This window comes from Salmo salar, chromosome 16 (assembly GCF_965601325.2).
Source record: "Salmo salar chromosome 16, fSalSal1, whole genome shotgun sequence".
Classification (NCBI taxonomy): Eukaryota; Metazoa; Chordata; class Actinopteri; order Salmoniformes; family Salmonidae; genus Salmo; species Salmo salar.
The window spans coordinates 56,607,631-56,620,112 of NC_138306.1; the positions used below are offsets into that span (position 1 = coordinate 56,607,631).

The 12,482-nt window shown below is 43.6% G+C and overlaps 1 protein-coding gene across 11 annotated transcripts in view; it reads left to right on the top strand.

Moving 5' to 3' along the window:
• The window catches only part of LOC106573836 (kinesin-like protein KIF1A), a 160,854-nt gene that overhangs the window by 83,116 nt on the left and 65,256 nt on the right, over positions 1 to 12,482 (top strand). For all 11 annotated transcript variants that reach the window (XM_045697444.2, XM_082962789.1, XM_082962787.1 and 8 more), the window contains exons 16-24: positions 6,458 to 6,537; positions 6,670 to 6,776; positions 7,050 to 7,130; positions 7,706 to 7,886; positions 8,078 to 8,150; positions 8,283 to 8,376; positions 10,041 to 10,189; positions 10,418 to 10,596; positions 11,533 to 11,670. In XM_045697444.2, coding sequence (XP_045553400.1) covers positions 6,458 to 6,537; positions 6,670 to 6,776; positions 7,050 to 7,130; positions 7,706 to 7,886; positions 8,078 to 8,150; positions 8,283 to 8,376; positions 10,041 to 10,189; positions 10,418 to 10,596; positions 11,533 to 11,670 — 1,082 coding nt within the window. The remainder of the gene's footprint in view (positions 1 to 6,457; positions 6,538 to 6,669; positions 6,777 to 7,049; positions 7,131 to 7,705; positions 7,887 to 8,077; positions 8,151 to 8,282; positions 8,377 to 10,040; positions 10,190 to 10,417; positions 10,597 to 11,532; positions 11,671 to 12,482) is intronic.

Sequence of the window (12,482 nt, forward strand, 5' to 3'; positions counted from 1 at the left end):
TTTATGTATCATAAAATACATTTAAAAAATGATTTGATAAAATAACCCTTATAAATGCATTGAATAACACGTTCATAAAGGGTGAAAAGGACAGTTAAAAATATAAATAAAAAATATATAAATAAGAAGAAACAATGTTTTCAAGTGTTTGTCCTAAATCTTGCAAATATTTAAAAAAAAACTCTGGAAATATTTAGCTTTTTATTTTTTACACATATTTAACCCCTTTTTTGGGGGGGTAGGCACAAAACTACCTTCATACTTCCATTTTGTTTTTAAAATCAGTAACGGTTACCTTCAGACGAGTCCCGTGATACGTGTAGAACAAAATGGAAAACAGTTTTTGCAGGTCAAACCATTCAAATTTAAAAAAACAAAACAAATGTAACTTAGATTGACGCACCGGTGCATCAGTCCACTCTAGGGGGTTAAATTGAATGCCTCTAACAATGCTGTAATTGTATATTTGAAATTTGTAATAAAGATATATTTCCAAAACAAATTTGAATGCCTCTGACCCTAGATCAACATTGGAGTCATGTCCCGCAATAAGGCAGGTTCCTTGATAACACATGACCGTGGAACCTTTCTAGCACAGCGATTGAAGGAGTAGTATAAATGAGGGAGGGAGTTAAATGTGCTGAGTGTAATTAGTGATAGTGTAAAGCTGTGATATGCTGTGCTAAACTGTGATATGCTGTGATATGCTGTGCTAAACTTTGATATGCTGTGATATGCTGTGCTAAATGGCGATATGCTGTGATATGCTGTGCTAAACGGTGATATGCTGTGATATGCTGTGATATGCTCTGCTAAACTGTGATTTGCTGTGATATCCTGTGATATGCTGTGATATGCTGTGCTAAACAGTGATATGCTGTGATATGCTGTGATATGCTGTGATATGCTGTGATGTGCTGTGATATGCGGTGCTAAACTGTGATATGCTGTGATATGCTGTGATGTGCTGTGATATGCTGTGATGTGCTGTGATATGCTGTACTAAAACTGTGATATGCTGTGATATGCTGTGATGTGCTGTGATATGCCGTGCTAAACTGTGATATGCTGTGATATGCTGTGATATGCTGTGATAAGCTGTGATATGCTGTGATGTGCTGTGATATGCTGTGCTAAACTGTGATATGCTGTGATATGCTGTGATGTGCTGTGATATGCTGTGCTAAACTGTGATATGCTGTGATATGCTGTGCTAAACTGTGATATGCTGTTATATGCTGTGATATGCTGTGATATAGTGAAAAGACATTTTTGGCCGATTCCGATATTTTCTTTGCCCAAAAAAACTGTACGGCCTTTTAAGCATTCTAGTACAGTTAAATAGTTAACACACACACATGGACACAGCGGTCTAAGGCACTGCATCTCAGTGCAAGAGGCATCACTACAGTCTCTTGTTCGAATCCAGGCTGTATCACATCCGGCCGTGATTGGGAGTCAGTAAAACATAATCCAAACCTATTTCTTTGACTTACTTGCTGTGCTGTTTCATTGTTCATTTGTTCAGTCATTTCATTCTCAACTAGGATTTCATCATACATGTCAAGCAGTGAATTTCCAGCTCAGTCTGTCCGTGGCCTCTCTTCCTCGGTGCGCACTGTCACTGTGTCCGTTTCCATCTTGTCCAGCTGTGTATGTAACATTTCACGTAAACCCTGTTTCTTGTCTACATCGAAGTAGCAGTCCTTGTACATAGCATTGGGCATGGTGGCGACACTGTAAAGAGAGAATGCCACCGAATCGCTTGTTCACAGCCTGATGTCGACAGTTTTGTTGAGCAGGCCTTTCAATGACATGACAGAGGGTATCACATCTGCTGCAGGCTCAGTTGATGAGCTTATTTCCCGTGTCAGTTGTTTGTGTTCATGTTTCCAAGTTTCAAACATGTTCTCAAATGCCATTGAAATAGCAGCAGCGGTATGACAACCAGCATATTCATGAGCATGCAATACGACTTTCCTCAGTACGAAATCCTCGACGACCCACTGTGCTGTCAGACTCAGCATGCTCATGGGGCTGATATCGCTGGTCCAAATGACAGTCGTGAAACTAATAGCAGTGACGCTATTACTGTGTAACTCCGGTAGGGCTCCATCTGACAAATTGCACCTACTTGGTAGTGTGTACCAGTGCTCAACCAGTCGACGAAAGCCAACATCACCCACGACGAGCTAAATGCCTTTTATGCTCGCTTCGAGGGAAGCAACACTGAAGCATGCACGAGAGCACCAGCTGTTCTGGATGACTGTGTGATAACGCTCTCGGTAGCCGATGTGAGCAAGACCTTTGAACAGGTCAACATTCACAAAGCCGCGAGGCCAGACAGATTACCAGGACGTGTACTCAGAGCATGTGCGGACCAACTGTCAAGTGTCTTCACTGACATTTTCAACCCCTCCCTGACTGAGTCTGTAATACCTACATGTTTCAAGCAGACCACCATGGTCCCTGTGCCCAAGAAAGCGAAGGTAATCTGCCTAAATGATTACCGCATCGTGGCACTCACGTCGGTAGCCATGAAGTGCTTTAAAAGGCAGGTCATGGCTCACATAAACAGGATTCTCCCGGATACCCACTCCAATTTGCATACCGCCCCAACAGATCCACAGATGACGCAATCTTAATCGTACTCCACGTTGCCCTTTCCCACCTGGACAAAAGGAACACATATGTGAGAATGCTGTTCATTGACTACAGCTCAACGTTCAACACCATAGTACCCTGCCATCGAAGCTCATCACTAAGCTAAGGACTCTGAGACTAAATACCTCCCTCTGCAACTGGATCCTGGACATCCTGACTTCCTTCCTAGCCCTAACCCCCAGGTGGTAAGGGTAGGCAACAACACATCTGCCACGCTGATCCTCAACACTGGGGCCCCTCAGGGGTGTGTACTTAGTCCCCTCCTGTACTCCCTGTTCACCCATGACCGCGTGGTCTAACAAGACTCCAACACCATCATTAAGTTTGCTGATGACACAACAGTGACAATGATGTGACAGCCTATAGGGAGGAGGTCAGAGAAATGGTGGTGTGGTTTCCAGGACAACAACCTCTCCCTCAATGTGAGCAAGACAAAGGAGCTGATCGTGGACTACAGGAAAAGGCAGGCTGAACAGGACCCCATTAACATTAACGGGGCTGTAGTGGAGCGGGTCGAGAGTTTAAAGTTCCTTGGAGTCCACATCAGTAAGGATCTATCATAGTCCAAACACACCAAGACAGTCGAGGCTCATACTGAACATAATAAATATAAACACAACATGTTTCATGAGCGAGAAATAAAAAAATCCCTAAAATAGTTGTTTGTGTACGTCTGTAAGTTGTTGTTCAGATGTACAAGTTTGTATAGAGAGTAAAACAATAAAAAATGAAATTAGGTTTAACCTCTATGGGCTAGGTGGGACGCTAGCGTGCCACCCGTGGTGCACTCCATCAACAGCAGGTGCATTTCAAGAGCGGCAAATTTGAATCCAAATAAATGTCAAAATTCAAATTTTTCAAAAATACAACTATTTTACACCATTTGAAAGATAAACATCTCCTTAATCTAACCACGTTTTACGATTTCAAAAAGGTTTTACGGCGAAAGCATAAATTTAGAGTATGTTAGGACAGTACATTTACAAGAGTTGTGTGTAATGTTTTGTCAAGTCAAAGACAGGGTCACCAAAACCATAAAACCAGCTAAAATGATGCACTAACCTTTTACAATCTCCATCAGATGACACTCCTAGGACATTATGTTAGACAATGCATGCATTTTTAGTTCTATCAAGTTCATATTTATATCCAAAAACAGCGTTTTACTATGGCATTGATGTTGAGGAAATCGTTTCCCTCCAATAACCGGCAGTCAAGTCAGCGTCACAAATTAAATAATTAAAATTAGAAAACATTGGTAAAATATTATATTGTCATTTAAAGAATTATAGATTTACATCTCTTGAACGCAATCAACTTGCCAGATTTAAAAATAACCTTACTGGGAAATCACACTTTGCAATAATCTGAGCACTGCGCCCAGAATAATACGCGTTGCGATACAGACTAGACGTCATGTTGGGGAGATCTAAAATCGAAAATACTATGTAAATAATCCATTACCTTTGATTCTCTTCATCAGATGTCACTTCCAGGTATCACAGGTCCATAACGAATGTAGTTTTGTTCAAAAAAGCTCATCATTTATGTCCAAAAATCTCCGTCTTGTTAGCACATGATCTAAGCCAGCCGGACTTCTCGTCATGAACGAGGGGAAAAAATATATTTCCGTTCGTTCAAACATGTCAAACGTTGTATAGCATAAATCTTTAGGGCCTTTTTTAACCAGAACATGAATAATATTCAAGGTGGACGAATGCATACTCTTTTATAACGTATTGGAACGAGGGTACCCAACATGAACTCGCGCGCCAGGTGTCTAATGGGACATCATCGTTCCATGGCTCTTGTTCGGTCAGATCTCCCTTCAGAAGACTCAAAACACTTTGTAAAGGCTGGTGACATCTAGTGGAAGCAATAGGAAGTGCCAAAATATTCCTCAGCCCCTGTGTTTTTCAATGGGATAGGTTTAAAGTCAATACAACACATCAGGTATCCACTTCCTGTCAGAAAATGTCTCAGGGTTTTGCCTGCCAAATGAGTTCTGTTATACTCACAGACACCATTCAAACAGTTTTAGAAACTTTAGAGTGTTTTCTATCCATATATAATAAGTATATGCATATTCTAGTTACTGGGTAGGATTAGTAACCAGATTAAATCGGGTACATTTTTTTTATCCAGACGTGCAAATGCTGCCCCCTAGCCCTAACAGGTTAACTTCTATGGGCTAGGTGGGATGCTAGCGTCCCACCTGCAGGACACAGCCAGTGAAATATCAGGGTGACAAATTCAAAAACAACAAAATGTCATAATTCAACTTTCTCAAACATACAACTATTTTACACCATTTTAAAGATACACTTCTCCTTGATGTAACCACATTGTCCGATTTCAAAAAGGCTTTACAGCGAAAGCAAAACATTAGATTATGTTAGGAGAGTACATAGACAAAAATAATCACACAGCCATTTTCCAAGCAAGGACATGTGTCAATAAAACCCAAAACACAGCTAAATGAAGCATTAACCTTTGACGATCTTCATCAGATGACACTCCTAGGACATTATGTTACACAATACATGTATGTTTTGTTCTATAAAGTTCATATTTATATCCAAAAACAGAATTTTACATTGGCGCGTGATGTTCAGAAAATGTATTCCCACCAAAACGTCCGGTGAATGTGCACATCAATTTACAAAAATACTCATCATAAACGTTGACAAAATATATAACAATTATTTAAAGAATTATAGATAGACTACCCCTGGATGCAACTGCTGTGTCAGATTTTAAAATAGCTTTACGGAGAAAGCACATTTTTCAATATTCTGAGTACATAGCTCAGCCATCACGGTGAGCTATACAGACACCCGCCAAGTTCGGGGCAACCTAAACTCAGAATTAGTATTAGAAATATTCTCTTACCTTTGCTGATCTTCGTCAGAATGCACTCCCAGGACTGCTACTTCCACAAGAAATGTTGTTTTTGTTCCAAATAATCCATATTTATGTCCAAATACCTCTGTTTTGTTCATGCGTACAGATCACTTATCCAAAGGCATAACGCGCGAGCGTGGAACCAGAGACGAAAAGTCAAAATGTTCCATTACCGTACTTAGAAGCATGTCAAACGCTGTTTAAAATCAATCTTTATGGTATTTTTAACGTAAAATTGCGATAATATTCCAACCGGACAATAGCGTATTCATTCAAGGAGAAAAAGAAGGAACAGCGTGCTCACGTGACTGCGCATATCCAATCCCTTTGTTGCCAGGCAGTCCACTCAGAAACAGCTCCTATTATCTGCCCAGTGACAGGAGAATGCTCAAACCACTTTCTGAAGGCTTTAGACAGCCAATGGAAGCCTTAAGAAGTGCAACGTAACCCCACGGATACTGTAGTTTCGAAAGGGACTAGAAAGAAGAACTACAATTCTCAGATCCTTCACTTCCTGGTTTACTTTTTCTCAGGTTTTTGCCTGCCATATGAGTTCTCTTATACTCACAGACACCATTCAAACAGTTTTAGAAACTTCAGAGTGTTTTCTATCCAAATCTACTAATGATATGCATATTCTAGTTTCTGGGCCAGAGTAGTAACCTGTTTAAATTGGGGACGTTTTTCATCCGGCCATGAAAATACTGCCCCCTAGCCCAGACAGGTTTTAACAAATTATATGACCACATTTTATACATTAGATGAGACAACAGCTAAATGAAGTCCCATATGAACCTAAATGAACCCATATGAATCTATATGAACCCGTATGAACCCGTATGAACCTATATGTACCAATATGAACCCATATGAACCCTCTCTGCTGTAGACTCCTCACCTGGTGAACCTCAACGAGGACCCCCTGATGTCAGAGTGCCTGCTGTACTACATCAAAGATGGCAACACCAAGTAAGAGAGATGTTATGAGAATAATGTATGAGACGTCACAATGGCTTATATACTACGTTATGTATCTTTTTATGTAGAATATCACACATTTTGTATACAATACCCTAATATTGATTCCTTTCTTTCCCACAGGGTCGGTCGTGTGGACGCCAGCAGCAGACAGGACATTGTGCTCAGTGGTCACTTCATCAAGGATGAACACTGTACATTTACCTCTACAACGGGGCCCATTGGAGAAGGTGAGATATTGGACCCTGCCTGGGCATGCTTTGGGTTTACTGATTAGAGGCTGGGTGTGTTATTATGGTTAGTGTGGATACTGTACCATGCGTCACGATTCTCTATTATTTTCCTTAAAGAGCACTATCTTACTTGATTTTGAAAGCAAGGATAGGATTGGTGTAAGAGACCATGCACAAACGCAGACTTCATGGAAAAAGGGTGGATAATTAAGATGCAGGTAGTGTCTCGGAAGGTCTATCTCCCTGTCTGTCTCCTTTCTGCCCCAGTAGCAGTCACCCTGGAGCCTTGTGAGGGAGCTGAGACCTACGTCAATGGGAAGAGGGTCACAGAGGCTACAGTCCTCAAATCAGGTGGGTCAATTATCTCTCTCTTTCTTTCCCTCTCTCACTCTTTCCCTCTCTTTCTCTCTCTCTCTCTCGCTGTCTCTCTCTCTCCTCTCTCTCTCTCTCTCTCTGTCTCTCTCTCCCTATCTCTCTCTCTCTCTCTCTCTCTCTTGCTCTCTCTCCCCCTCTCTCTCTCTCTCCCTCTCTCTCTCGCTCTCTCTCTCTCTCTCTCTCTCTCCCTCTCTCTCACTCTTTCTCTCTCTCTCTTTCTCTCTCTCTCTCTCTCTCTCCCTCTCTCTCACTCTTTCTCTCTCTCTCTCTCTCTCTCTCTCTCTCTCTCTCTCTCTCTCACTCTCCCTCTCTCTCTCACTTTCCCTCTCTATCTCTCTCTCTCCCTCTCGCTCACTCTTTCCCTCTCTATCTCTCTCTCTTCCTTTTCGTCCTCTGGTCTGGAGATGTCCTCTACACTTTCCTACTCAATTTCTACCGCTTCTCTTTTGCTCTTGTAACATTCTTCAATGTCTATCCGGACATTTGTACCGGTCACTGAATGCTTTTTGAAACGTCTCTCTCCCTGCTTCCTGGATCAACCTGTCCTCCAGGGAACCGTATTATTCTGGGTAAGAGCCACGTGTTCCGATTCAACCATCCAGAGCAGGCGCGCCAGGAGCGGGAGAAGACACCCTGCGCTGACACCCCCGTGGAGCCGGTGGACTGGGCCTTCGCACAGAGAGAACTGCTGGATAAACAGGGCATCGACATGAAGCAGGAGATGGACCAGAGGTGAGAGGGGAGAAGGGGAGGAGAGACAAGGGAGAAGAGAGGCTAGGTTGAGTAAATAATGTAAGAGAGAGGAGAGGATTCAGAGGTGAGTGTGTGAGAGTTGAGATGACATCTACGGTTGTGGGAGAGTTGAGATGAGTCTGTGGTTGTGAGTAAGGGAGAGTTGAGATGACATCTATGGTTGTGTACAGGCTTCAGGAGCTGGAAGACCAGTACCGTAAAGAGCGAGAAGAGACACACAACCTGCTGGAACAGCAGAGGATGGTGAGACATATTAACAAATGGACAAGATCACCAAAATATTACCAATTTGTTAATACATGGAGTGTGAGTCTGAATTACATTAAGTCTGAATTATTTTCTAGTTAAAGCCTGATCATGTGACCATTTCCTCAGGATTATGAGAGCAAGCTGGAAGCCCTTCAGAAACAAGTTGACCGATATTACCCTGAGGTAGTAGGAGAGGAAGAGGAGGAGCCTGAGGAGGAAGGTACATCACTGGTTTCTGACTTTTATTTACACTACACGGCCAAAAGTATGTGGACACCTGCCTGTCGAAAATCTCATTCCAAAATCATGGCCATTAATATGGAGCAAATCTAACATTTTCAGAACTGTAAATTAACTGTATTGTATCAAACAGTTCAAAACAAGGTTAATAATTCCAACAAAATAACAGCTGGAATGGTCTATATAAAACGTATATATTGAATAGAACTTACACTACATGGCCAAAAGTATGTGTACAGCTGCTCATCAAACATCTCATTCCATTGGTTCCCCCTTTTGCTGCTATAACAGCCTCCAGTCTTCTGGGAAGGCTTTCCACTAGATGTTGGAACATTGCTGTGGGGACTTGCTTCCATTCAGCCACAAGAGTATTACTGAGGTCGGGCACTGATGTTGGGCGGTTAGGCCCTGGCTCGCAGTCGGCGTTCCAATTCATCCCAAAGGTTTTCAATAGGCTTGAGGTCAGGGCTCTGTGCAAACCAGTCAAGTTCTTCCACACTGATCTCGACAAACCATTTCTGTATAGACCTCGCTTTGTGCATGGGAGAATTGTCATGCTGAAACAGGAAAGGGCCTTCCCCAAACTGTTGCCACAAAGTTGTAAGTACAAAATCCTCTAAAATGTCATTGAATGCTGTAGTATTAAGATTTCCCTTCACTGGAACTAATGGGCCCGAACCATGAAAAACAGCCCCAGACCATTATTCATCCTCCACCAAACTTTACAGTTGGCACTATGCATTTGGACAGGTAGTGTTCTCCTGGCATCCGCCAAACCCAGATTCGTCCGTTGGACTGCCAGATGTTGAAGAGGGATTCATCACCCCAGAGAATGTATTTCCACTGCTCCAGAGTCCAATGGCGGCGAGCTTTACACCACTCCAGCCGATGCTTGGCATTGCGCATGGTGATCTTCGGCGTGTGTGTGGCTGCTTGGCCATGGAAACCCATTTCATGAAGCTCCCGACGAACAGTTCTTGTGCTGACGTTGCTTCCAGTGGCAGTTTGGAACTCGGTAGTGAGTGTTGCAACAGAGGACAGACAATTTTCAACGTGCTTCAGCACTCAGCGGTCCCGTTCTGTGAGCTTGTGTGTTCTACCACTTTTGTTGCTCCTAGACGTTTCCACTTCACAATAACAGCACTTACAGTTGACCGGGGCAGCTCTAGCGAGGCAGTAATTTGACGAACTGACTTGTTGGAAAGGTGGCATCCTATGACGGTGCCACGTTGAAAGTCACTGAGCTCGTCAGTACGTGCCATTCTGCTGCCAATGTTTGTCTATGGAGATTGCATGGCTGTGTGTTTGATTTTATACACCTGTCAGCAACAACGGGTGTGGCTGAGATAGCCGAATCCACTCATTTGAAGGGGTGTCCACATACTTTAAGTGTATGTCAAATCAAATCAAACTTTATTTGTCACATGCGCCGAATACAACAAGTGTAGCTCTTACCGTCAATGTGCATGTTTAAGGACAGTGGCCCTGCACGAGGCTCTGCATTCAAATAGCATCCCTTTGTACACATTTACATTTACGTCATTTAGCAGAGCGACTCACAAACACAATGTATATCTATCTCCCTGTGTTGATGTTGAACTTAGATGTTTTGGGTCATCTTGTTATACCCTCTGGGCTCCACAGTGCAGTGGACGGAGAGGGAGGCGGAGCTAGCCCTGTGGGGTTTCAGGAAGTGGCGCTGTTACCAGTTCACCTCCCTCAGAGACCTGCTGTGGGGAAACGCCATCTTCCTCAAGGAGGCTAACGCCATCAGCGTGGAACTCAAGAAGAAGGTTTGAGAACAATTCAGCACATCTCCTACGGAAACATAACTGTCCCAGACTTGGGGTTCATATAGTTTTTGTTTCAAATGCTTTGAGTGTTTGATTGAGCCTGACTGAAGTGCTAGATGGGGGGGGGGGGGGGGGGGGGGGGTTGTTCGCAAATACAATTTGAACCCAGGTCTGAAATGTCCCTCTGTGTTGTACTAACCCTGTGCCTGTCCCCCCCCCCCCCCCCAGGTCCAGTTCCAGTTTGTGCTGCTGACCGACACCCTGTACTCCCCCCTGCCCACTGACCTGCTGCCCCCTGAGGCAGCCAAGGACAGAGCGACCCGCCCGTTCCCCAGGACCATCGTAGCTGTGGAGGTACAGGACCAGAAGAATGGGGCCACCCACTGCTGGACCCTGGACAAGCTCAGGTACGGTAGTATTCTGCACTAAGCCAGATCCCAAGTTTTATAGTCCATGTAGTGGTAAAAGTAGGATAAGTAAACTGAATAAAAACATTTTTTCAACGAATTCAACGATTTTACTGAGTTACAGTTCATATAAGGGAATCGGTCAATAGAAAAAAATTAATTAGGCTCTAATCTATGGGCAGGGGCGCAGCCATGGGTGGGCCTGGGAGGGAGCCATCTATGGGTGACATCTACATTACCAGTCTAATATACTGTGCTTTGTGACCCATGGAGAGATAGTCGATTGTGAACATTTGTGGAATAATATGATTACATAATATCAAGACATGACGAATGTGTATATTTTACTGTAGTCTACACTATATGTTATGGAAGTTTAGTCATAAAGATCATTGGATTTCATATAGATCTCTCTCAGATTTATCTTAATATATGTCTTTGAATGTCTCTCTCTCTCTCTATATATATATATATATGTGTGTTTATATATATATGTTTTTCTCTCTCTCTCTCTCTCCCCTATCTCTCTCTCTCTCTCCCCTCTCTCACTCTCTCTCTCTCTTTCTCCCCCTCTCTGTATCTCTCTCTCTCTCTCTCTCTCTCTCTCTCTCTCTCTCTCTCTCTCTCTCCCCTCTCTGTATCTCTCTCTCTGTCTCTCTCTCTCCCCCCTCTCTGTATCTCTCTCTCTCTCTCTCTCTCTCTCTCTCCTCTCTCTCTCTCTCTCTCTCTCTCTCCCCTCTCTGTATCTCTCTCTCTGTCTCTCTCTGTATCTCTCTCTCTCTCTCTCTCTCTCCCCTCTCTGTATCTCTCTCTCTCTCTCTCCCTCTCTCTCTCTCTCTCTCTCTCTCTGTATCTCTCTCTCCCCCTCTCTCTCTACCTCCATCCTCATCTCTCTGTTTATTGTTGTCCTGTGTTGCTCTCTGGTGCCCCCTGCAGGCAGCGCCTGGACCTGATGAGAGAGATGTATGACCGAGCAGCAGAGGTTCCCAACAGCACCATAGAAGACTGTGAGAACGTCATGACCGGAGGAGACCCCTTCTACGACCGCTTCCCCTGGTTCCGACTGGTCGGCAGGTACAGAACATGACTACCTGGTCAAAGCATGGTCAGACAGACAACACTACCACAACACTACCACAACATTACCAGAACACTACGACAACACTACCAGAACACTACCACAACACTACCGCAACACTACCACAACACAACCACAACACTACCAGAACACTACCACAACACTACCAGAACACTACCGCAACACTACCGCAACACAACCGCAACACTACCGCAACACTACCGCAACACTACCGCAACATTACCACAACACTACCACAACACTACCACAACACAACCGCAACACTACCACAACACTACCACAACACTACCACAACACTACCAGAACACTACCACAACCACAACACTACAACAACACTACCAGACCACTACCACAACATTACCACAACACTACCACAACACTACCACTACCACAACACAACCACAACACAACCACAACACTACCACAACACTACCACAACACTACCACAATACTGCCACAACACTACCACAACATTACCACAACACAACCACAACACTACCACAACACTACCACTACCACAACACTACCACAACACAACCACAACATTACCACAACACTACCACAACCGCAACACTACCACAACACTACCAGAACACAACCACAACACTACCACTACCACAACATTACCAGAACACTACTACCACAACACTACCACAACACTACCACTACCACAACACTACCACAACACAACCACAACATTACCACAACACAACCACAACATTACCACAACACTACCACAACATTACCACTACCACAACACTACCGCAACATTACCACAACACTACCA